Source organism: Citrus sinensis, chromosome 3 (genome assembly GCF_022201045.2).
Source record: "Citrus sinensis cultivar Valencia sweet orange chromosome 3, DVS_A1.0, whole genome shotgun sequence".
Classification (NCBI taxonomy): domain Eukaryota; kingdom Viridiplantae; phylum Streptophyta; class Magnoliopsida; order Sapindales; family Rutaceae; genus Citrus; species Citrus sinensis.
In genome coordinates, this window is record NC_068558.1 from 5,903,075 (window position 1) to 5,929,381 (window position 26,307).

Here is a 26,307-nt window from a genome sequence, read left to right on the forward strand (position 1 = left end):
TAGGTTGAGTTTTTAATTAATAAAACATGAAATTACCTACTTGCCCTTCATTAATCACCATTACCGAAACTGAATATAGTCGGCAGGGGAGGTTTATTGAAATACGGCCGTACAATCCACTAAAGTGGAAACACGATAAAACCTTAGGGGAGGAAGCTGAAAATAACTCTATTTTCGTCCGAATCCGAAATAGACTGCTGCGAGAACGGGGCCAAAACTATGTTGTCAACGGGGTAAGTAATCCTTGTTTTGTCTTTTTATTTTTATTTTTAATTTAATTGTATTATAGTTTGTTGAAAATAATAAATTAAATAATATTTCTAATTTGTGACACCCAAGTCCTGTTTATTTTAATTTTTTATACTTATATTCTTGAGCATTGTTGACTATTAAGGAAATTTTGATAGAGTGTGGAATTATTATTTTTACCCTTAAAAAAAATAATTAAGTGGTGAGAATATTTTCACGATAAAAATACTCTTGGCACCAATTTCTAATTAAAAAATTTATATTACAAATACCCGTTCATTAAATTACTGTAAAGGACACATCTCTTTAATTTATTACTTATTTTACACCTACGTTATCTTTTATTTAACACAAAAATAGTTATTTGTATAAATTAAAAAAGAAATATATTCCCAAGAAAAGATGTAGTTCAAGAATTTCTAAAGAATATGAATGGCAGGCTTATAAATAATAAAATTTTAAGAGTTATAAATCTTATAAGAGTTAACTATGAAAAAAATAATTATATTTTAAATCATACCACCACATAGACCAAAGAATCATTAGTAGGATTATTGTTGATGAAAAAAATCTATTTCTAAAATATGATGGTTTTAATTAAAATTATTTTATTAGGTTCGAGTTTACAAAAAGAAGAAATTAAGAAAAAAATGGAGGATAAAGTCCATGGGTGCTAAGCTACTAATTAGGAATAAAGAAAGAAGATGGATGAAATTTGGTTACCATACACATGAAAATTTTAATATTAAAGAAAAAATATTTAATTAAAAATAATTTAAGAATTACTAGACATGTTCATTAATCATATTATTGGAAACATTTAATTTAGGCATTCACATGTTCATTGTGGTCATACATTATTATTATTATTATTGATAAATTAAAATATTTTTATTATGTAATCTTTTTTTAACTCACATATTCAAACAGTATATTAGACAGAGATTATGTAATAAGTGATATATATATATATATATATATATATATATATATATATATATATTAACACATGTTAATTTTTCATCTATTTTAAATTTTTACATGAGATTATATTGTTGCCCATACTCTGGCATGCACTGTAATAGTCAAACTAGGTCGATAGATTTAAATGTAAAGAAATTTGAAACAACGTGAACATATATGTCAAGTTTTAGAAACCTTTGTCTTATATAATTTTTCAGCAAACATCGGAGATGGCAATGTTAATAACCATGCAAATACATCTAGGCAATTATTTAGGATTTTTATCCATTATATTTAAAAAAAAAATATTTGTTTTCATATTTTAATATTTATTTAATAATTATTATGATTTTGATATAATTGAATTTACCAAAACAAAAGACGTTTGCATCATAAAACTCAAACCAACCCATGCCTACAAGTGATCTATGACGATGGCGGCTAACTTGGAAGTTGGAAGAACAACTCTGATTTGCTATGTGCAAATGTGCAATGCTGTTACAGTCATTCCTTATATAAAATTATCTTTGTCTGTAAATGTCCTATTCGCTCATCAATAATATATTCAATGTATTATTTTACTATATTAAATATATAATATATTAAACGTATAACAATCTTGACAATTTTTGTATTGACGCTATACTAAATAATTAGTGGAATAAAATGTGCAAGCATTTTTTTTTAAAAATAATTCTGTAAAGAAAAACTAATCGATGAATTTTGTAAAACATAGGGTAAAAATGACATTAAAAAGATGTGAAAAGACAATAATATGATATTTAAAAAAAATTATTCTAACTAAAATGATATTAATATATAGAAATTCACATGCATATATATGTCGCATTAATTTGTATACAAAATTTGTATTTCAACTTTAACAATATAATGATACTTAAAAATAATGATATGATAGAATAAAATTTAGATTCTTAAAATATGGCGTCTACCAAAACAATCAAATAGCTGGTGGAAATAAACTAAAAAGAACAGGAAAAATAATAATAATAATAATAATATAGACAGTCCAAGGATGCGTAGCTAAAGTGAATAAATACATACAACTATACAAGGTATAAGTTACATCATTAAATGACAACATAAGAACACCTAACACCGATTGCAAAATAGTTGGAGCCTGAGAAGTAGGGTAGTTAGTAAACAGTGTCTTGTTGAGTCTGTTAACTTACTTCCAGCACACACATTTTAACAGTAAAATTAGCCCAAATCGGTTCCCAGACTTGAGCTACAGAGCTAGCTTCAAAGTCTTATCCGGGGTTCTTCTTCTTTTGGTATAATGCTTTTCAAGCCCCTTCAATATCTTTATATCACCCCCCATTTTTTTAATTAGAGTTATATTGTTATTAAAGTTACGTATAAAAACAAATACAAATTGAGTAACACTAAAATATTTTTACAAATCATGAATCCTAACTGCTTGAGAAGAAGTATAGGTGTAAATATTGCATGACGACATGTGGCAAAAGGTTGTCAAACAAGTGGAGGCAAATCATTTTAGGGATGGCAAAAATCCCCACGGGGACGGGTACCCTTGGGGATTTTCCCCATTCGGGGAGGGTATGAGGATAATTTCATACCCAATTTCTTATTCGGGGAGGGGACGAGGATGAGGTGGAATCCTCATCCCCTACCCATTTTCCCATTTTAATTTTTTTTAATTACTAGTAAATAAATAATAAAATTTAAATTATAAAATTATAAATATTGATAAAAATAAAAAATATCAAAATATTTATATTATTAAACTTTTAGGCCTAATTAACTAATTAAAGTCCTAAATTTTTATTTAGGACATTAAAAAAACCGAGTAGATTCTAATAGCCAAACATTTTTTTTAATTTTAATATTCTTTAAATATTTTAAACTTAAATCTATTTATTTATTTATTTTTAGATGTTATAATTGCCCACAACGAATCACAATTTTAATATCTGATCTAATCTAATCTAATATTTACTTTTGATTTGCTCCGATTTAACTATTGTGTTGTAAAGGGAATAATCCACATTTATAAAGTGCCCATGCCACCATTGAAAAAGTTAATTTTGAATCTAAATTTGATTTTATTTGTAACAATTTTGTATTAGACTATTAATTTGTTCATGATAATTTGTAAAAGAAGTTTGTATCCCTTGCATGTTGTGTTACTTACTAATTTAATGTATGTGGCTTTTGTAATAGATATTAATATAAGATATATTTCGAACTTTACTTTTATTTGAATTTTTTATTTTAATATGATTAACTCAAAATAAAAAAAAATGTATTAATTATTCGGGGATCGGGGACCCTCGGGGATCCCCTGTTATTATTCGGAGAGGAGATGTAGATTCTCTCAAGTAATTCTAACGGGGACGGGGACATACGCAAAATATCAGAGATGGATACGGAGAGATCGGTCCCCTCCCCTCCCCTCCCCATTGCCATCCCTAAATCATTTGTCTAGGACACCAGGATATCTCAAAGCAAGCCACTAGATAAGCTTCCCAAAGAGAAAGATAGTTCCGGCGAAAACACGTAATATTAAAGTGCACAATCAAAATCCAAATTGTTTGGTAGTTGGATGCACATATGAACAGTGGATGCTATTATTTGTGAAATAAAAAACATCTCACTTTTGGCTAAATACAAAGAGTCAATGGAAGAACAGATTCCCAGGATCAGTAACGAGAGATTGCCACATTAGCTACCATCTGCAGTGGTCTAAAAGGCAGCATGACCACAAATAGAAAGGGTGGTTGTTGGTTCCTTTCCCTCCTATACCTAAACAGGTCACCATCTTGGGACTACAAGCCTAATTACCAAAATATTCTCACCAGAGGGAGGGCAGCAAATCAATAAGCTCCACGTGTTCGAAATTACTTAAAACAACCCTCAGGCACACCCTACAAAAGCTCAAAGTCCACTCCATGGTAACCAACTTCTAATCACTCAAGAAACACACACTCATCTTCTTCCACATAGCATTTTTTTTTTCTCTATTGTTGATAACTTGAAGGTCCATTTGACCTTGAAGCTGGCATTTGCTATACACACTCTAACTTGTGCGTTGAAGTGTGGTTGTCGGACACCGCCGGCTCCACCTCTAACGTTAGCCATTGCTTTGTTTTACGGGACACATCCAACTCACCTTTGATGCCCTTCATTCTCATTTTAATCCTATCTTTGTCCTCTTTTCATCACACACCCAGATCACCCAGCTAACCCCCCATCCTTTAGGAGAACACTTCAAACATAACAAGATAGCCTCCAACGTTTGTTTCTTTTTCACTATTTTATTGTTTTATTTGGATCATCCAAAATCCAGCCAAAACATTAACTATTTTTAATCCCCCAATATATGATATAATTAATTTTGTTGAAGAAATAATAAAGAAATAAATTATCTAATGACAATAATTTTATTATTCAAAGGTATGTTTATAAAACTTAATCAAAATGACAAAATTATATTGTAATTTTATGTCCCTTTTTTATGATTTTATGTCCCCTTTTTTTTTTTGCGTCTCCTCTTTTAATTTTAACTTATCGAGGGTAAGTTGCCTTAGGCTCGTTGATTCAAATCAAGTTGGGCACTGGGGCTGATCCAACTCAACTGAAGAATGTTATAAAGTGTAGAAACGATGATTTCATGTCATTTTTTCGTTATGGAAGGATGTTCCAATTACACAATATATTCTGAACACTTTTCAGCTAACTATTATTCGTTTCTTTGATTTTCAACTAACGATAGGATGGATTCCTGTGACTCACAAGTTGTGAATGAGCATATTTCCTCTTCCTCAGAGAAAGAGCCACAAGAGACTGGGGGTTATAATGATGATCTTCTTTCTGCGTACTCGGTACTCTAAATGCAGCCTCCGTACTGAATTCTAGAGAGATAAACTAAGTTTCTAGTTCCTCTCTTACAAACTGCAAATGTTTTGAGTCTCTAGGGAACTCGTGTTACATATCAAATGCTTAATTTCATATACTTTATTTTACATTATCGTTGATGTATATAAGCCAGCAGAGTTTGATATGTTCTATGTTGAAGTTTAATTCTAATCAGTTTTCAACAATGTTTAGATTGTATTTTGGATGTTGCTGCAGTTTGATTGCGACAATAGGCTCGCTGAACAGTGCAGGTATCTAGCCACACAGAGGACTGGAGAGTGGAAATATACTATGTAGCTTCAAAAGGCAAACATACCAGACCTGAGACATGCCGTGATGAACGGGACGACCACGACCTGATTGCGCAAGGCCATGGGGATTTCCCAGATTACACCATAAGTGTATGAAGTAACAAGTAAATAGTGAGCTGATGAAATTGGCTACCTCATATATATGGAACACCAATTTCACAAATTGATATTATTATACCGACTTTGAGAATGGTCCCAAGGTGACCGGTAATGCAATATTGCATTTCGGCTACTGGAAACAAAACCCCACACCTAGAGTAAGATCAGTAATATATGACTTTACCCAATTCATATTGTTCATAGAGGTTATATACGTGTAATTTGCTTTTACATGATATAGGGTTATAAATTTTTGTATAAATTGACATAGCATAAATTTATAGGTTGAACAAAATATTTTTTAATCCACATAATTTATTTTATCGTACGTCATGTCAAGAATAAATTTTTTTTCATTACCCAATAATTTAATGCAAAAAATCTACTTTTAAAGTGGAGAGATTTACTCTTAGATTCACACGAGTTTTAACCTCAATTAAAAAAAAAAAATCACTGACCTTGGATGGATATGCAACGAGATTTGAACCCTTGGACCATAAACGAATGAAGCATGATAGTGAGAAGAACAGTTGAAAAACTGTTCATTTATTTATATAAGTAGGGTTTTACTAAGTTATTTTTTAAGTAACTTACGGTCTATGTAAAATAGTTAAAAAAAAGTAGTGGCATGACGGTTGGACCCGTTTGCTTTTTACGTAAGCTATAAGTTAACACATGAGTAAGAGATTTCTCTATCATGCACATTTTGGAAATATAAAAAGTTAAAAAACCAACGTGATCGGATGACGTGGCACAGGAGAACTCTTCCCGATTGGTACCAAACCAATCCGTGACAAAGGACAGTGGACATGGACATCGAACTTCCGTGTGCTGCCAACTTCATTTATAATCTCAAACGAACGCCCACAACCCATAATTTCCCAATGACCAAATCATTGCTGTCAATCCAGTCTATCAACGTGGCGGTGATCGGCGCCGGAGCCGCCGGTTTAGTCGCGGCTCGCGAGCTCCGTCGCGAAGGCCATAAGGTTGTAGTCCTGGAGAAAAGCAACCGAATTGGCGGCACATGGGTCTACACTCCTCGGGTGGAATCCGACCAGCTCGGAGTGGACCCGAACCGAGCCGTCATTCATACCAGTCTCTACAGCTCCCTCCGAACAAACCTGCCTCGAGAGGTGATGGGCTTTACGGACTACCCGTTCACGGCCCGGGATGATGGGTCGGGGGACCCGAGAAGGTTTCCGGGTCATGCGGAGGTGTTGAGATACTTGGAGGAGTTTGTGAGTGAATTTGGGATTGACGAAATGGTGAGGTTTGAAAGTGAGGTGGTTAACGTTGGTTTGATGGAAAATAACAAATGGAAAGTGAAGTCAAAATTGAGAAATGGTGATGGCGATTGTGATGAAATATATGATGCTGTTGTTGTTTGTAATGGGCATTACACTGAACCTCGCATTGCTGAGATTCCTGGTAATGTTGTTTATTTATTTTTTGTGAGCTTTAGATTTGTCTGGAGTTAAAAAGAGCTTCGTGTTAATGACAAGGTTGACTGCTAGTGAGCTCTTGAGAGTAATGATACCGAATAATTATGGTTTTATGATTTCTACAAATTCTTTGTTGGTGATATTGAATATTTGATATTATACTCGGTAATTGGTGTCTTCAGTTTTGAAGCTCACAACTACTGTTTCATTGGCTAATGATATTTTTGGTCTCAAAATCAAGGAGGGCACTTTTGTTTGCTTTGGCTTTGTGATGATTGTACTTAACTACTTATGTTTGAGCATAACTCTCTCTCTGTGCTGCTGTAAAGATGTTTACGATGTTTCTCTTGCTGCTTTCACTTTTTTCAGGCATCGATGTGTGGCCAGGGAAGCAAATGCATAGCCACAATTATCGTGTTCCTGAACCTTTTTGGAATCAAGTATGTGTCAGGCTCCTGCTTCTCATCATTAATCAACAATAACTCTGCTTTTTATTGCATTTTGGAGTGGCAATTCTGCAGGCACATTTTTTTTTTTTGGAATTTTTCTTGGTTTGCTCCTACAATTTGTTGCAACTTTGTTAAAAAAATGTATGCATAGTAGTTTGCAGATATTTCGTGAAGGAGCATTTCTCCACTCATCAAGTCTAGAATTCTCTTGTTTGTCAACGTCTTTTGATGCCTATCCTCTTTGTGGTGAAACTGCTTGAATGAAAGACAATGGGGTGAATAAATTACAAATGCACGCTGAGAAATAAGTATATGCTTCATAAGGAAGTATTTAATACGCTCGTTAGGTTCCACTGCAAGAGGGAGTTCTTTAGTCAGCATCCCAAAATCTTAATGTACTAATCCTCTTATTGTTCTTCCCGAAGATTGAATACTGTAGAATGTAGAAGGAAGGGGCTAATTTAAATTATAAATTATTATATGTATGAGATAAAGTGTGTAATTTCTTATAAAAAATACAGAGATAAGGTATGTGTCTGTTAAAGAGGCAGCAGATTAGAGATCTGCCTCATTTATGTTTTCAAATGCGTCAATAGCTTTAAAGATTCAGTAAAAGTTTTGTTCGGGCATACATTTCATTAGTCAAGTTGTGAAAGAGTTTGCTTTTTTCACCTTTTAATGTCTTAAGTTATGAGACACATCTCCTACCTGACCTACTTATAAAAACTCTCTTCTCACTTTTAACAAAGTTACCATGTTTCTGCTATTTCATCAGGTGTGATGTGTTTAAGTACTACTTTTGTTGTTTCTCATAATGATTCTCTCTTTCTCCTATTTATCTTTTCCGACACCTAATATTTGTCTTGTTTGAACTATTTTCTACCAAGGACAGGTCATAATTTTGGTAGGGAGTTCTGCAAGTGCTGTTGATATATGCAGGGACTTAGCTGGAGTTGCAAAAGAAGTCCATCTTGTATCCAGATCGGTTGCAGATGGAACATATGAAAAGCAGCCTGGCTTTGATAATATGTGGCTTCATTCGATGGTAAAAAGTGTTTTTATGGAGTGGCTACACAAGAACTTCACGGCAGGAGCTTTTTGATCCTCATGCTGGGAGATGGTTTGGTCTAAAATGCTAATTCTTCATTATAATAATGCAGATAGAAAGTGCCCACGATAATGGTGCTGTGGTATTCCGTAATGGCCATACTGTCCACGCTGATGTAATTCTGCATTGCACTGGGTAGTTTTCATTCTGCTGGGAAAAAAAATATATCTATTCAGAAATTATGTGTTGGATGATGCATTATCAGATAGTTAAAACAACCAATGGATATATAGTAATATGGCATTGTTAATTCTGTAAGGTACAAGTATCACTTCCCATTTCTTGAAACCAATGGCATTGTGACTATGGATGATAATCGGGTGGGGCCACTGTACAAGCATGTTTTTCCGCCAGTCTTGGCCCCATGGCTTTCTTTTGTTGGTTTACCCTGGAAGGTTAATCTCTAACTTAATGTAATCTGGCAATATCAGTTATCAGATACTTGATTTCACTAGTTAAAGTAAGCTGTTGCATTTGATGGGCAAGCAGGTTATCCCCTTTCCCCTGTGTGAATATCAAAGCAAGTGGATTGCTGGTGTTTTGTCTGGTCAGATTGTGCTACCTTCTCAAGAAGAGATGATGGAAGACATTAAAGGCTTTTACTCAACTCTTGAAGCTTCTGGAACACCTAAGAGATACACTCATAACATGGGTGATTACCAGGTAAATTTGGTTCTGTAGATGGCATGCATACCTTTGTTTGGTATAACTTTCTTTAGGTAGAGTTTTTGACAAAAAATTTATAGTTGTTTGGTTGTCAATGAGAATTTTTATTAAAAGTTGCAATTACTCTAATAGACAAGCATTTTAAAATTATATTACAAAAGGACGAAATATTGTAAATAAACTAAGGGTATTTTGGATAATTTAACTCTTTAAAAAATCTCTACAGACTCTACTCCCAAAAGCCCAAATTTTGAACTTCTCTTGGCAAAATAGCTTTTTTAATCACTAAAAGAAAAAATTAAAAAGAGTTTTTGACAATTAAAAAGTTCTTTTGGCAAGTGGAAAAGACAAACTAAACATGCCCTAACTGGTGCAAAGTTCTAGATAATTTTGTCATTGAACAATTATCCTCAGTTGTTTCGCAACCTGCATCTCCGGCTCAGGTCCATTTCTCTATTATCATTAATTCAGTATCTAGCTGATTCAGATTCAGAGGTTTTCCATATTCTTTGACATTGGTGGATTAACGATGGTGGTAACTAAAATGGAGACTAAAGTATTGACTAAATAATAGACTGAGGAGGCAAAAACATAGATTGAAAGTAATATCTCCTCTTGAGGCTCTTTCTAACTGTCTTTTGTAGTCCAAACCCTTTCTCCGTGCTATTTGTTTAGACTTTGGACTTTAGACTTTAGACTGCTATTGTCATATAAAAGCCAGCAGAGTTGGCTTTTATATGTTGTGAAGTTTAGTATCAGTTTCAACAATGTTTAGTGAGCATTTTGGATGTTCTTTTCAGTTTGATTATGACAATTGGCTAGCTGAACAATGCGGGTATCTTGGTGTCGAAGAATGGAGAAAGCAAATGTATAATGATGTTTCCAAGAATAGACATACAAGACCAGAGACATATCGTGATGAATGGGACGATCACCACCTGGTTTTGCAAGCCCAGGAGGATTTCATCAAGTACACCTCAAATAGAGTAACAAGTAAATATTGAGCTGAAAGTGGTAACCTCTCACTCAAGGTTCACACCAAATCCAATTTAACTAGCTGTATATGTTCATATTAAGAAAGGAAATGTCTTGTTATCTACGCGTACAGACTACACCAATTTGGCAAATTCAATCGGATCCCACTTTGTGCAGGACAGCTCAGCTAGGGTAGTGGTATTTTACTATTTTATGAGATCAAAGTGGCCACCCCTAGACCTTTAGGAATTTCATTTTATTGTACACTTGTTAAGTAAAGCATAAGAATATGATCTGAGACATTCATTTTCTTTTCTTTTTATATATCATTATTATAAATCACATGCATTTTACACAACAATAGCCTGAATAATCATACATGCCTTGATACCTACGGTGTTGTAATATTTTTTTTTTCTCTCACTTGCCCAGCAACGGCAAGCATTAGCCAAGACTCGAGTTTCATTTTTCGTTAAAACACCCGATACGACCGTATGACTAGCATGCTAAGCTTCACTAATTATAAGATGCTCTGTATAGGAGATTAAGAGGTGATTAATGAGATAATTCTTCGAACTCTAAAAGGCACGCGCACACACAAAAAACAAAGGCGTCAAATACAATAATTAAACTGCCAGCCTGGGGTCCTCTGATTCAGAGTTACTGGATCAAGGATATGATATCTGCAATTATCTTTGTTTTGGTGACTCTAATTAATTTACAAGAAAGAAGCGATTAAGCAACCATGGAGAGAGAAAAAAAAAGAAAGGAACGCCCATGTTCTGCCATGCTGCCCTGATCGGCGCCGGAACTGCCGGACTAGTAGCAACCTGCGAGCTCAGTCGGGAAGGCTACTTGTTGGTGGTGTTTGAGAGAGCCAAGTGAGTGGCACCAAGGGGGTTAACTCAGACCCACTTGGCGATGCCCCAGGTCGAGTTACAGCCTGGTCTAGTCTTTACAGCTCTCTCAGGACAAATTTACATTGGGGAGATCATAAATTTTAGAGAATACCCTTTTCTGGCCCGAAATGATGGAACCGCTAACCCGAGAAGGTTCCGGGGTCATTGGGAGGTGTTGATGCAGTTGAAGGAGTTTTCAAGAGAGTTTGGGATTGAAGCAAACTCATAGCTGTAATTATTGCATTCCTTAACCCTTCAGAGATCAATCGTGTATCAGCTTACTTCTACTTATCTCTGTATTTCTAAACTGTAGAGGCTGTTGGTGAAATATTAAAGATTTTGGCTATCAAATTGCATCTGCGGTCTGCCCAAGTCGGTTAGTGAAGGATTAAGACAGAGTGATACCGGATGGCCCATGTTTGACTCCTTCATATGCAGTTAAGTACCTGAAGTTACACTCATTGACAATTTAATTCTGAAGTGTTTAGAAGTTTAAGCAAAAGTCTTTGCAGGGAGATTTTTTGGCAAATCAAAGCATTGTGCAAACTGCGCTTAATTTTCCTCCTGGACTCTTTAGTCTTGTGCAGCAAGTTACCTATATTTAGCCTCCATCTCTTTCAGGGGAGTGACCCTTTTTCTTTCTTCGTTTGTGATAAATAGATTTCCATGTTAGGGTATTTTTCTTAAATCTTTTTTTTGGACAAAGATGACACAATAATTAGTTCTGCCTTACTTTAGTTTCACTTATCATATTGCTTGACTAAGTTGTTTTCAACGCCTTACGTATTGTAATTTTTATTGGAATTGTTTTATTGGTGTGGATATCTCCACAGACAGCTGGAGTAGCAAAAGTATACATTGCATCTAAATTGGTAGCTGATGGAACATATGAAGGGCAACCTGGATACAATAATATGTTGCTCTATTCTATGGTAAATGTAATCACCCATGGTTAGATGGTGGTCAGTATAGTTTCATTGTATGTTCCAATCCTGAGGTTGGAGTACGAGTCTATCTAAGATATTGATATCACTTTGAAAAAATACAGACAGAAAGTATCCATGAAAATGGCTCGGTGGTTATTGGGATTCAGAGAGTTATTTTTACAGATATTATTCAACACTGAACTAGATAAGTTATATTTTGTTCATTTTCTGAATGGAAGAGTTATCTTTTTGTCACATGTTAAAACAATATTAGCAATTGTGAAACAAAAATGAACTATAGATATAGTAATGGGAGAATATTCTTTTTAAGGTACAAATATCAATTCCCTTTCTCGGTAGCAATGGCATCCTTCAAGTGGGTGTCAATTTTGTGGAAGCTCTATAGAAACATGGTTTTCCGCCAGCCTTGGCCCTATGTCTTTCCTTTGTTGGGATCAGAGGCGGATGTAGTGTGGGACCAGTGGGGAAAAAAAATATTACCCCTTTTTATTTAAAAGAAAAATTAATAAATTTTAAATAATTCTTGTCAAATTATCAAATAGCCCCATTCTTTTAGTTTCTACAACCAGAATATAGAAAACATTTTTAGCAATAAAATTTGCAAAGAATTAACTTCGGAATCAAATGGGAGATGAATGGATAAATAATAATTTGATTGTTTATGTAAAAAAAAGATGTGTGTAATATAATAGTGTTGATAATGAGTCTATTACACAACGTTTTCAGAATATGAAATCACTTAGAGAACAATTATAAATGTGTTATCAAAAATTTTGTATATTCAAACTTCAGTTTTTACATTTTATTGTTATTTAATTTAGTCCCTGATAAATTATTTTTCTAAATCCGCCACTGGTTAGGATACCATGGAATGTTTAATCTAATATTTCATCTCCTAGGTACAGTTTTGTCATACATGTTATCCCCTTGTATGAATGTCAAAGCTAGTGGATTGCAGGAGTTTTGCCTGGTCGATTTTTGCTTCCATCACAAGAAGAGATATTACTTGACACTCAAGTCTACCATGCAACACTTGAAGCTTCTTGCATGTCTAAACGACACACACGTAACAGGAATGATTCTCAGGTAAATTTGCTTGTAAATAACTCAATATATGGACGAAAGCAAAATGACCCTTGGGTAGAGAAGAACAGAAAAATCCTACTAGAAACATACCGTGATCAATGGGAAGGTCACCAACTCACCATCCGATATTGGAAGCCACTGAAGACTTCATGTACTGCTTTTCAAAATAATGCTTGGCAAATACTGCATATCAATAATAGTGTATGGTTTGATCTGTCAATGACCAATTGCCTATTGTTAAATAGCTGGGGCCATATAAAGGCCAAAAATCACTTGCACCAGCCGGGAATCGAACCCGGGTCTGTACCGTGGCAGGGTACTATTCTACCACTAGACCACTGGTGCTTTGTGCTAAGCCGGCTCCTAAATACTTTCAAGACCAATATGAAACGTAATTTCCTAGTTAATATATTTAAGTTGGGTTATTTTTCCATTTACTATTTAAATATATTGTGAAACAATAAGTGCAACAAATATTACATCATAATATTTTATTACTAAAAAATTATAAAATCTTGCATTTTACTATTTTCAATACTATTTGAACGAAATGAAGACAAAGGGACGATAGAAAAAAATTGCCATGTGGGATTAATGAAAACCAAAAATGGGCACGTGAATGAAGCAGCTTTTGTCCCTTTGTTTGTTACTTTTTGAATTTAAAGAATAAAATAATCAAAAGAAATAAAGAAAAGTAACGAAAATAAATGAAAGGGAGATTACTTTTTAGTTCTGTAGTCTCTCTCCATTTCTCTCATTTGAGTACGAGAGATCTTTGTGTTTAGGAAGGCAAAATTCAAACGAGTTCCAGTCTCTGCATCTCACAAATTTTGTCTCTGTATCTCAGTTATCACAAGAAATAAATTAGATCTAGATCTACAAACAGAGGTGAGAGATGTTTAAATGGTTAGAATATTTAATTTAAATTGCAAAAATTCATAGATTTTTATTTTTTATATATTTAAATTGTTATGAATTGTTATGATTTTTTTAATTTAAATGGCTGGAAATAATGGAATAGATTATAATAATTTTTTAGTGTGTTTTATATATGTTAGGATTTTTTAAATTTAAATGGTTGGAAATAATGAAATAAATTATAACAATATTTGAATGTGTTTTATATATGTTAGGATTTTTCTTAATTTAAATGATTGGAAATAATACAATAAATTATAACAATTTCTAAATGTGTTTTATATATGTTAGGATTTTTTTAATTTAAATTGCTGAAAATAATGAAATAAATTATAACAATTTCCGAATGTGTTTTATATATTTAAGTTGTTAGGATTTTATAATTTAAATTGTTGGAGATAATGGAATAAATTATAACAATTTCTGGATGTGTTTTATATATTTAAGTTGTTAGGATTTTATAATTTAAATTGTTGGAGATAATGGAATAAATTATAAAAATTTATGGATGTGTTTTATTTATTTAAATTGTTAGGAATTTTCGTTACTAGACAAAATGTTATATAAGTTTCTTAATACAAATGTTAATTATTTTGTAGAAATGGAGTATTTGGAAAATGAGCATGCATTTGAAGAGTTGCAAAAAACAAGAGCTAACGATGTAAATGAAATTATGGAACCGAACGAATGTGAGCCAGCTCTTGGAATGTTATTTGATAATCATGAAGAAATGTTTGTATTTTACAAAGCTTATGGTAAACAAGAGGGGTTTCCTGTGAAGGTTCGAAGTACTAAGAAGGGGACCGATGGAATTGTAAAATATGCAACATTTGCATGTGGGCGTAGCGGCAAGTCAGAAAGTAAATCTGCTAATGCATTGAAGCCGAAACCGAATGTGAAAAATGGTTGTGATGCAAAAATTGGAGGTTGTTTAAATGAAGATGGAAAATGGGTTCTTCGAACTTTAAATCTTTAACACAACCATGGATTGAGTCTAGACAAAGCTAGGTATTTCCCATGCAATCGCAGAATTAGTGCAAGCGCTAAAAAGCGAATTGAAATGAATGATTGTGCAGGAATTAGAATAGCCCAAAATTTCAATTCTATTGTTGTTGGAGTTGGTGGGTATGAAAATGTGCCATTCTTAGAAAAAGATTGTAGAAATTTTGTTGACAAAACAAGGCGATTACAACTTGAGGAAGGAGATGTTATGGCACTTTTAAAGTACTTATAAAAAAAGCAAGCAGAATGTAATGGATTTTTTTTTAGCATTGATTCGGATGAAGAGGATCGATTAAAGAATGTGTTTTAGGCAGATTCGCGGAGTAGGGCAGCTTACAAATATTTTGGAGATGTCATCACATTTGACACTACATATCTGACCAACAAGTATGACATGCCATTTGCACCCTTTGTTGGAGTTAATCACCATGGACAGTCTATTTTGTTGGGATGCAGATTGATTTCACGCGAGGATACGGAGACATTTACGTGGTTATTTGAGGCGTGGCTATCATGCATGTCTGATTCTCCTCCCTTTGGTATTATTACAGATCAAGACAGGGCAATGCAAAAGGCAATTGAAAACGTTTTTCCTACTACTAGGCACCGATGGTGTTTATGGCACATAATGAAGAAGGTGCTTGAGAAGTTAGGGGCTTTCAAAGAACGTGAAGGTATTATATTTTCCCTGCTCTCTGCTGTATATGATTCACTGAGTTCTGATGCGTTTGAGGAAGCTTGGCATTGCATGATTACAGAATATGATTTGTGGGATAATGATTGGTTAAATGGTTTGTACGATGAGAGGCATCGTTGGGTCCCATGCTATTTAAAAGGCTATTTTTGGGCAGGAATGTCAACAACTCAGCGAAGTGAAAGTATGAATGCATTTTTCGATGAATTTGTTAACTCAAAAACAAATCTGAAACAGTTTGTAAAGCAATATGAAAATGCATTGAGGAGGAAAGCTGAATTAGAATGGCAAGCAGATGCCAAGTGTTTCAGTAAAAGGACACCATGCGTGTCCAGATATGAGATGGAGAGGCAAGTTGAAGAAGTGTACATCATTTCCAAGTTTAAAGAATTTCAAGAAGAATTGACTACTCTGATGTATTGTGATATCTCGGATTCTGTAGGATCAATATATCAAATAATTGAATCATTTGGGCAAGGTCAAAGAGGCTTCTTTGAGGTTATTTTTGAAGAAGCTGAGTGTGAAGTTACTTGTATATGTTCAAAATTCCAGTTTAGGGGGATTCTTTGCAAACATGCCCTTGCAGTGCTGATACGTAACTCAGTTGAATTACTTCCAGAAAGATACATTTTATCAAGGTGGAGAAAAGATGTAAGGAGATGTTATAGTAAGCTGAAAGTTTGTTATGGTGTACAGAATTTGACCATCCAGCAAGAAAGATATGAAAAAATGTGTAACGCTTTCAGTGAAGATGTTATAGTAACGTCTGATGATGAAAATAGCTATAAAACAGTGTTGGATTGGATTGAGAAAACAATGAAGGATCTGCCCAAGCAAATTCATTGTGAAAGTGTGGGGAAAACTAACACTGGTGGAGCAAGTTGTAGCAGCAACAAACAAATTAACAGTGAGAGTGTGGAAAGAACTGTTATTGGCGAAGTAAGTTGTGGCAGCAACAATGTTCAACTTGCACTAAATGATCCAGTAGTGACACGTCGTAAAGGCCGTCCACCTTGCCTGAGGAAAGAATCTTCGATTCAAAAGAAATCTGTTCAAAAGATCAAGTCCGCACAAAAAATAAGGTATGATTAAAAATAAATATCTATTTTTTAATTAATTTGGTCTTAGTTTAATTGTCTTTAATAATCTTGTAGGATTTACAACAAACTGCCCTATCATCTTATCGGTTAACCGTTTGTAACAAACGGTTCGCCGTTTGTCTCCAGTAACCTGCAAAATGAACATCAGTTATCCGTTTACATTAAGCGGTTAAGGACTTGCGTGAAGTGGCTTCTATGGATATTATCGGTTAGCCGTTTGTAATAAACGGTTAGCCGATTGGCTCCAGTAACCTGCAAAACAATTTAGCCTTATCATGTTTTGTTAATCAGTGCCAGAGGATGACAACCTTCAATTCTGGACGTTATCGGTTAATCGTTTAAATAAAAGGTTCACCGTTAAGTTCCAGTAGCCATCCCATCTTTTGTGTTTTCTGTTTTTCATAAACGGTTAGAGCTTTAGGCAATATGTTGCTCTCTGGATGTTATCGTTTAACCGTTTAAATAAACGGTTCACCGTTTATAACCAGAATTGCATTTTAGACCAGTTTTTGCAGAGAATCTTTTTCTAATTTGAAAGTCCATCTTTTATGAAAAATGAATGGAATGATTATCAATGCTTTCGTTTATTAAGGAATAGCTCCGATATTTTTATTAAAATCCATTTCGCTATTTCCTTTTTTAATAGTAAGAAGTCTATCAATAGATTTTGAACCGTATATATGTTTGCATGACAATATATAAGCTCTTTAAAAGTTAGGTTAATTAGGTAATAATCTTTTCAATTCATACAGTTTCTTATTTTTCTTCATCTTTTGTTCTATTTAATTTTGCTATAGTTGTGGCCTCGCTGCTTTATTAGATAATTTAAAGAGATTAAAAGATTTGCTAGCCTAGATAGGTTTCATCCGCGCGCTTTCCTTTAAGCCGGGGTAATTAATTTGATTAAGTCAAATTTTAGTTTAGTCACACTATATATTTTGCATGAAGCATCAATTCAAGCAAATGGGGAAAAACTTTGGAAATTTGAAACCATGGGAACAATTCATACACAATAATCATTTTATTTAAATTATTTAAATTTATACATAACACGGGATACAATTTCATTTATGCAAAATACATATAGCAACGATTATCCCAAAAATACAACATACAATGGATAATATAGGCAGAATAATACAATCATTTCTGCCTTTATCAGTTTGCACAGTTTTGTCACATGTAGGCACTTCAATTTGCACCCCCTTTTCGAGTGTTTCCACAATAAATTTTGTAGTTTCTAACATATTGGATGTCTCTGGCAATTTTTCATGCCTTTTTATGTAATCATTGTAGGCTATTTCGGCATCCAACAAAGATGTATAAGATTTATAAGAATTCCCTTTGAATCCATTTACTTGCATCTGACATTCAGGCCAAGAATTGTATATGCCCGGCTTTCGTCCTTTGAAAACAACATAACAGCTTTGAGTAGGCATTTGAATTCTACATTGGAAAAATTTAGATCAATATTCTAGACTTTTATGCTAAGAATTTCAACTGCCAACAATAAGAGAGAATTTCAAAACCAGGAGGGAAAAAAGAGTAACATTTTAACCTTCTGAAAAAGAATGGGAGCCTCACAGCAAAGCACAAAGGCCAGCATAAACCAAGAAACTAATTTCTACAACTGTAAGTAAGACAGATCACAGCAACTTGCACCAAAAGAAAACGAGAAAATGAATATCCAGCAAATATATCCAGCAAACAAATTGAGACCAAAAGAAAACGAGAAAATGAATATCCAGTAAACAAATTCAGACCAAAAGAAAACAAGAAAATGAATATCTAGCAAACAAATCCTCTTAATCCACTGGCAACTACAGCATCTTGGTTGTCAGACTAAACCATCAATATCCAGCAAACAAATTCATCTCCTCAACCATTACCAATTTATCATAAGGCTAAAACGTTGTTGGAAGTCTCTAATCAATTTAGACCTGAAACAACTCAATACACAAAAGGAAAGAACAACATCACCATAAGTAAGTTAAAAAGACAGCAATGCCAACAAATCCCATTGACAAAACCTAAAAAAGACACGACCCATGTGATTTTGTTGGCTCAAATAGCAGAACTCTTTTTTTGGCTCAAAAATAGACAAATTTGCATCTAGGTCAAACATTTTCTGAACAATTAATATTTCCCAACATAGTACTAAGTCAAAAGAAGGGCAAAAAGAAAAAAAAAATCAAATTTTGATCTAAAGCAATGCGGAGCGGGATCAATAATAACCAAATAAAAACAAAAAAAATGAAATAACTTAAAAGCAAATCTGGTTACCCTTTTGAAAACCCAAGTGCATAGATCCAAAGTCGGAACTTAACGATCAATAATAACCAAATAAATGAATTTTCACATAGTCGAGACTAAAAAATAGAGCAGTGAGCAGTAATAAATGCCCTGTTAGTATTTATGAAGACGAGTGAGAAAATGAAAACCAAAGGCTGAGGCTCTGACGTTCAATGTCTCTGAAGAAGAAGAAGAAGCATTGAAGCAACGAATTAAATGAACACGAGGCCGTACCATGTGAGCTACGGTACACATTCACACACGCAAACAAAATCAAATCCAACACCACCAACAACAACTCACCCATGTTTCCAATTTTTTTAATACAATATTTTCAATTATTTATCTTTGAAAATACAATGCTAACACTGTCAACAACAACTCACCCATGTTTCCAATTTTTTTAATACAATCCTAACACTGTCAATCTCAAAATTTCATCATCCACAACATAAAAAAATAAAAAAAATAAAAAGAAATGCCTACAGATGCAGCAAGCAACAACTACAAGTCTCCAAAGCAGCGACGTTGTAGTAGATCTGGGCTGGGCGAGAAAAAAAAAAGGGCTGGTAACGAACGAAGCCTGCTCAATGGAGGGGTCCGTTCTAGATCTGCGGCTGGGCGAGAAAAAAAAAAGGGCTGGTAACGAACGAAACCTGCTCAATGGAGGGGAGTCTGGTAATGAAGCAAACTCAATGGAGGGGGAGTAAAATGAGTGGTTGGGGAGTGTGTGTAAAAGGGGGAGTAAAACGAAGCAAACTCAATGGAGGGGGAGTAAAATGAGTGGTTAGAGAGTGTGTGTAAAAGGGGGAGTAAAACGAAGCAAACTCATTTTTTTTTATTTCTTGTGGGTCCGCTTGAAACGAGTCAAAACGGCAATCTAAACTTGCGTTTCTGTCGTTCCTTTGTCTTCATTGAGTTCGTTTATCATTTTCCTTTTCAATATGACATATCTAATAAAAACACATAAAAATATTAACCTTCTTCTCCCTTCATCGAGTGCCCATTTGCAATTTTAATTTTTAAAATTTTAATATAACTAGTCAACCGTTGCTATTGGTCGTCTTCACTCTCATTATGCTACATCTTAAAAATCTGTTTCCAAAGCCAAACCCGGCAGTGCTAAATGTAGAGAACGTTAAGAGAAGGCTGAGAGAAACAACAACACAAGTTTATGGCTATTGAAGTTAAAAAGGAGATTCAAAAAAATTTCTGAAATTGAATACTTGTGATAAGCGACAAGTTAACGGCTACTGGAGTTAAGAGAGAGAGAGAGAGAAAGTTATGCACGTGAACTTCGTGTATGTGAAATTAACTTTTGGTCGTTTCGCCTCTCTCTCTCTGTCTCATCGTTCTAAGTAAAATATATATAAAAAAAAAGTTAATAGCTACTAGAGTTAAAAGGGAGATTCAAAAAATTTTCTAAAATTGAATACTTGTGATAAGCAGCAAGTTAACAGCTACTAGAGTTGAGAGAGAGAAAAAAAAATTATGCATATGAACTTTGTGTGTGTGAAATTAATTTTTGACAAAGAGTGCTTCAAAACTGAGAAAAAGTTAGACAGCACATGTGATGTTGTTCTTTTCCTTTTTTTAAACAATATTTTAACATTAGCTAACCATCATGGAGGGAGAGAGTAAAATGGCAGCTTGTGCTGTCGTTTCTCTCGGCATTCTCTCGCCGCTCGTGATGGTTAGCATTTTCCAAACCCAAATCACAATTCTTGGAGAAAAATTTCTTTAATTTTCTTGTTTACAAAGAAAGTTTGGTTTTTTAACTCTTCTTTCACTAGAATCACAATCATTTCTACAGTCGATTGGAAATGCTAGATCAATTATCGTGATTTGAAAAATAACTAAATTTGTAACACAAATTTAACTATTTAAGAACACGTTCTGATTGCACAACATATAAATACCACGTGAAATAATTCAAGGTTTTGCAAATTACAAGTGACAAGACACAAATCATCAAATTACTAGCATTGACTGAAATGCCACATAACATAGGGCTTGTATTATGTAGGCTGTAATTCTGATTGGGAATCACACTGATGCATATGATATAATAAGGGAGTTAGCATGCTTGGAAAAACATGGCTTTCCTTTGTTGGGATCCCCTGGATGGTTAATTATACAATCTCCACATAATTTACACAATGCCTGGGCATAATTAATTGGATTATTAATCTTTGGATAATAAATTTGTGGTAACTGGTTCCAAGGTATCCTAATAGTTCTCATGTTTGAATAGCAGAGCAATTGGATTTCCAGTACATTTTCCGGTAGTGGTAGGATCGCACTTGCTCCGCAAGATGAGATTATGGAAGAAGTAGAAGCCTTTATACTCAGCACTCTGAGCATAAGGATTGGATTGGCTTGCTCAATGTGAAAAATGCCGACTTTTGCAAAACTTTCTTGCTCGACCAAGGACAAGGACTTGTCTGAATAAAATAATAATATAACAATAAAATTAAATCTTTTGCACCAGCCGGGAATCGAACCCGGGTCTGTACCGTGGCAGGGTACTATTCTACCACTAGACCACTGGTGCGTTGCGGTCAAAAGACCAGCACATAATTATATTACAAAACATTATATTTTCTGAAAAAATCATTTTTTAATTGCGAATGGCCAGAAAGAGATTAACGCCAGCGAAAATATCTTTGCTAAATTTGGACAGGCATGAGGTATATATACAGTTTCGGACACTTGGATGACATAGATCAATTTTATTTCAAAGATCCCCCCGGACGGAAATGCACCACCGTCTGTCGCTTGTCAGGCTGTTGAGTGTTGAGTCTAAAACATTAAAACTATATTGTATGATGCACGGTGACTAAATTGCGGAAATGAGGCAATTAATACTGAAGTTGCAGACTCATTTCTTCGTTTGTGTTTTCTTCTACAAATAACATATAAACATTTACCGTTACAGATAAACACACTTCATAGGGTTTTCATTTACAAACATTATCTGAAATCCTCATTTTTCATGCCAGTTTCTAAGTTAAAACCCATGAATTTTGATCAACTGTAAAAGTCCAAAATTAAGTGTTAGTTCGATCTTTCGACCAAGGTCCAAAAGTCACATTGTATAGATCCTTACAAAAATTATTGTTATCAATTTTCGGAATCCTAATAAAAGAGATCACTTTCATATAAATAATGAAATGAATGCATTATAATTGTGGCACTTCCAATCGTATTTCATTTTTTTTTTCTCTTCTCTCAGTGAGAATTATGTAGTTTTTCTTCACCATGCTTTTCGTTGTTTGGTCCTGTAAGATTATAAACTTAATTTTTTCTGATGTTGAAATCATATGTTTCATCTCCAGCAGCACCTCTCCAATTCCTTAACATTCGAATGTGCTACTCGCATTTCACTACGTAAATAAGAACAGGTTAATTATTTTTTGAATGAGCTATAACAGTTTGTTAGTATAAAATCAATATGAATCAATTTTATATTTGTTTTAAGATTAATCAAAAAAAAAAAAAATATCAATTTAGGGTTTAAGAAAAAAATATAAGAGTAATGTTAGGCATCCTAATATTTATGTCCCGATTTAAGTGCCAACTGATATGGTATTCATCCATTAGATAGTAATTTAATAATTTTACAAATAATGAAATGAGAAATTATCTTTGTTTCACCTTTATTTTGTCATATGTACATTTAACTACCATAAAATTTTTACATGTTCATTACACCATTTTTATTTTTAAACTTGTATCAATCAACCACTTTGACACTGAATGAATTAAAATAAGAGAAATAAAGAGGGGATTTGGGATTTTAGAAATTTGGAAGCCAGCTCACAAACCTGAACCTGAGGCGCAAAATGAAAATTAACTGTTGTTGCTTTGAATATCGGACTGTTCTGCCGCGACCGCTGTAAATAGAATATTACAGTCGCAACTTTCCAACATCCAAAAGTAACATATAATAAACCTTTCAAAATATAATTAAAAAAACAAGTTGAAAGATAACGACGTCCCTGCTTTCGAAATAAAATTAAAACAAAGAGTAAAAGACAGCCAACTTTCCATCAATATTCAAAGAAAGGATGTAATGGGTTGGTAGAGCGAAAAATTTTAATTAAAGAAACGGCACCTCCACTTATGTTTCGCCATGTGGCAGTGATCGGCGCCGGCGCCGCTGGACTGGTGGTGGGTCATGAGTTGCTGAGGGAAGGCCACACGGTGGTGGTTTACGAGAAAGGAGAGCAAGTGGGTGGCTCTTGGATTTACACTTCGGAGACTGAGTCAGACCCGCTTGGTGTCGACCCAAATCGTTACCCGGTTCATTCGAGCCTCTACAAGTCTCTCAGGGTCAATCTTCCCAGGGAGTTGATGGGATTTCAAGCTTACCCGTTTGTGGCCCGTAATTATGAAGGGTCCGTTGACCTGAGAAGGTATCCGGGTCATGAGGAGGTGTTGCGTTATTTACAAAATTTTGCCAGAGAGTTTGGTGTCGATCAAGTGGTGAGGCTTCATACTGAGGTGTTGAATGCACGTTTGGTTGAGAGCAACAAATGGAAAGTTAAGTCAAGAAAGAAAGATGATGTTGTTGAAGAGGAAACTTTTGATGCTGTGGTCGTTTGCAATGGGCATTTTTCAGTGCCTCGTCTTGCTCAAGTTCCTGGTAGCTTCTACTTACCGCTTGTGTAATTAATGAGCGCATTATCGATATGAAATTAATGATCATGAACTGAATTCTTAAATCAATCCGTATAACAAATGTATTTCTCTTCAGGCATTGATTCATGGCCAGGGAAGCAAATGCATTCACATAATTATCGGATTCCCAATCCATTCCAAGATCAAGTATTTATAATATTATGCTTCCACTTTTTCTTTTATATTTTTATTTTATTGAGGAATTGAAAATTTATTTATCTTGGGTGAAAGTGGTGGCTTTTTTTTTTGGCCTGTTGACTTGTAGATTTCTCCCATGTTAATTTGGTTAATTATGGATGTATAGTTTTATCAAATGATTGTAAACATTATGGCTCATCAATTGTGGACAGGTAGTGATTCTGATAGGGCATTACGCTAGTGGATTGGATATAAAAAGGGACTTAGCCGGATTTGCAAAAGAAGTTCACATTGCATCTCGATCGGTTGCAGATGAAACACATGAAAAACAGCCCGGATATGATAATATGTGGCTTCATTCTATGGTAAGAACTAAGAAGTGTTCACGGATGGGGTGAGAGAACAAAAATTTCAGGACAAGCTGGTGAAGATGGCTGTCTCTCTCTGAATGTGGAATTTACATTGAATGATCTGACAATACACTGGTTTCATCAAACTAATATTTCAGGTAGAAAGAGCCAGTGAAGATGGTACCGTGGTTTTCCGAAATGGAAGAGTTGTCTCTGCAGATGTCATTATGCATTGCACTGGGTAATTTTTATGTAGTTTGCCTTCAGTTTTTATTTTGGATCGAATTTTTTGGAATGATGCATTACAAACTCTGAAATGAAAAGAAAGAATGGACGGTGATCTAAATTTTCATCAGATTAACAGGTACAAGTACAACTACCCTTTTCTTGAAACCAATGGCATTGTTACTGTGGATGACAATCGTGTTGGGCCATTGTACAAGCACGTTTTTCCGCCAGTCTTGGCACCAGGCCTTTCATTTGTTGGGATACCACAGAAGGTTCATCTCTGCACATATACTTCAACATTGTCTAACTCTTTATTGGATGCTTGTCTGAACGTGTCAATGATAAATTATGAGTGATCTGTTTCAGGTTATCCCTTTCCCCTTCTTTGAACTCCAGAGCAAGTGGATTGCCAGTGTTTTGTCTGGTCGAATTGTGCTTCCTTCACAAGACGAGATGATGGAGGATGTTAAAGCCTTTTACTCAAAGCTTGAAGCTTCTGGGAAACCTAAGCGATACACTCATATCATGGATTACCCTCAATTAATTGAGTACACAGATTGGCTTGCTGCACAGTGCAATTGTCAAGGCTATGAAGAATGGAGAAAGCAAATGGCCTATTCAGCTTTTAAAAACGCTTTTATTACTCGACCAGGGACATACCGCGATGAATGGGACGATGAGCATCTGGTTGCTGAAGCCAACAAGGATTTCATCAAATATACGTCAAATAAATCAAAGTAACAATAGCCTATTTCTGCGTATGAATTCCATCTGATACATTTTCTATACAATAGGCCCCCGGCTGTATGAGTAGTCCCCAATTCTTATTATTGTATCACACGTTAAATGCAACTAAATAATTTCAAATGTGCAAAAGCTTTAGTGAAAGATTAGTTAATTTGGTCTTTGGCAATTCTCAAAATAACTGCACCATCTGGGAATCGAACGCCCTCTATACCAGCATAGATACCTTTCGAGATGAAAAGCATTTCACTCAAATGTTTGCATAAAAATTAATGTTAATGTGAAATAGCCAAATAGGTATAAAAATATGATATCTCATCAATATTAATGGGAGTAGATTTACAACCTACATTCGGTAGTTTTGTGGAAAAACTAGTTATTTGTGGAAAAGCTAGTTATACTTAGAGTGCATTTAGGATTGAGGGTTGACAAAGACACAATACTAAAGTGTTTGGTAAACATTAACTGCTGTCATTTAGAAGCTGTGTTGATATAATTTTTTACTTGTAGAATGAAAATTTTATAATATTCTTAATAATATTGTCAAAATTATTATTAAAAAATTATATTTACTGTAAATTATTAATTTTTATTTCATAATTATATATTTTTTCTACCTCAATTCCAAACAGGATCTTAGTAGACATGTGGAAGAACTTTTTAAATAAATGTGTTGTTCATAAATTCTTAGGTGGGTGAGTAAATCTTTTCTTTGGTGCTGCCTCACAGATTTTTTGCGTCCGTTTTCTTTCAAATTTAGAACCAACCAGAGCCGCCACACTTTCAATTCAGCAACTCTTCTGCCCTCAGCTTGCACCAGCTGCAGTTTGAATTGGAATGTTATATTTAACATTTACTCATCTCATTTACCATTTTCCTTCATTTGCTATGTTTCAGTGTTGAAATGATCAATGACTAGAATTAATTTAAATATATGTATGTATGTATGTATATCTTTCCTAACAGCCATTATTTCTGAGATTCACAAAAACTCAATTCACCGCTGAATTCTTATTCACCTATTAAAACAACTTACATTTTTTTACATATAAATATTTAAT

General features: G+C 34.3%; 3 protein-coding genes and 2 non-coding genes across 5 annotated transcripts; 3 read left to right on the top strand and 2 right to left on the bottom strand.

Annotated features, from left to right (window-relative positions):
- The first annotated feature begins 6,285 nt into the window (after positions 1-6,285).
- On the top strand, positions 6,286-10,507 carry LOC102619983 (flavin-containing monooxygenase FMO GS-OX-like 4). The gene is made up of 7 exons (XM_006477176.4): positions 6,286-6,953; positions 7,337-7,407; positions 8,309-8,461; positions 8,577-8,659; positions 8,784-8,919; positions 9,014-9,187; positions 9,991-10,507. Exons 1-7 carry the CDS (start codon positions 6,332-6,334, stop codon positions 10,192-10,194), a joined length of 1,443 nt encoding a protein of 480 aa, XP_006477239.2. The 5' UTR covers positions 6,286-6,331; the 3' UTR covers positions 10,195-10,507.
- A 2,864-nt stretch (positions 10,508-13,371) lies between these two features.
- TRNAG-GCC (transfer RNA glycine (anticodon GCC)) lies at positions 13,372-13,442 on the bottom strand. The gene has a single exon. It is a non-coding gene; the product is annotated as a tRNA-Gly (tRNA).
- Positions 13,443-14,616: 1,174 nt separating this feature from the next.
- On the top strand, positions 14,617-16,803 carry LOC127901379 (protein FAR-RED IMPAIRED RESPONSE 1-like). Its single transcript, XM_052438535.1, has 3 exons — positions 14,617-14,941; positions 15,092-15,239; positions 15,474-16,803. The coding sequence occupies exons 1-3, from the start codon at positions 14,617-14,619 to the stop codon at positions 16,801-16,803; spliced, it is 1,803 nt and encodes a 600-aa protein (XP_052294495.1).
- Positions 16,804-21,586: 4,783 nt separating this feature from the next.
- TRNAG-GCC (transfer RNA glycine (anticodon GCC)) lies at positions 21,587-21,657 on the bottom strand. Its single transcript has one exon. It is a non-coding gene; the product is annotated as a tRNA-Gly (tRNA).
- Positions 21,658-23,109: 1,452 nt separating this feature from the next.
- Positions 23,110-25,400, top strand: LOC102619503 (flavin-containing monooxygenase FMO GS-OX-like 2). The gene is made up of 6 exons (XM_006477519.3): positions 23,110-23,751; positions 23,863-23,933; positions 24,137-24,289; positions 24,433-24,515; positions 24,639-24,774; positions 24,869-25,400. Exons 1-6 carry the CDS (start codon positions 23,229-23,231, stop codon positions 25,241-25,243), a joined length of 1,341 nt encoding a protein of 446 aa, XP_006477582.3. The 5' UTR covers positions 23,110-23,228; the 3' UTR covers positions 25,244-25,400.
- The last annotated feature ends 907 nt before the right edge of the window (positions 25,401-26,307 follow it).

Bases quoted from the DNA above. Each gene is read 5' to 3' on its own strand.
- LOC127901379 (XM_052438535.1), top strand. From the start codon at position 14,617: ATGGAGTATTTGGAAAATGAGCATGCATTTGAAGAGTTGCAAAAAACA. The intron at 14,942-15,091 runs GTTGTTTAAATG...ATGATTGTGCAG, and splicing joins TTGTGATGCAAAAATTGGAG to GAATTAGAATAGCCCAAAAT. The intron at 15,240-15,473 runs GTACTTATAAAA...GTTGGGATGCAG, and splicing joins GATGTTATGGCACTTTTAAA to ATTGATTTCACGCGAGGATA.
- LOC102619983 (XM_006477176.4), top strand. From the start codon at position 6,332: ATGGACATCGAACTTCCGTGTGCTGCCAACTTCATTTATAATCTCAAA. The intron at 7,408-8,308 runs GTATGTGTCAGG...TACCAAGGACAG, and splicing joins CTGAACCTTTTTGGAATCAA to GTCATAATTTTGGTAGGGAG. The intron at 8,660-8,783 runs GTAGTTTTCATT...TAATTCTGTAAG, and splicing joins GTAATTCTGCATTGCACTGG to GTACAAGTATCACTTCCCAT.
- LOC102619503 (XM_006477519.3), top strand. From the start codon at position 23,229: ATGTTTCGCCATGTGGCAGTGATCGGCGCCGGCGCCGCTGGACTGGTG. The intron at 23,934-24,136 runs GTATTTATAATA...AATTGTGGACAG, and splicing joins CCAATCCATTCCAAGATCAA to GTAGTGATTCTGATAGGGCA. The intron at 24,775-24,868 runs GTTCATCTCTGC...GATCTGTTTCAG, and splicing joins TTGTTGGGATACCACAGAAG to GTTATCCCTTTCCCCTTCTT.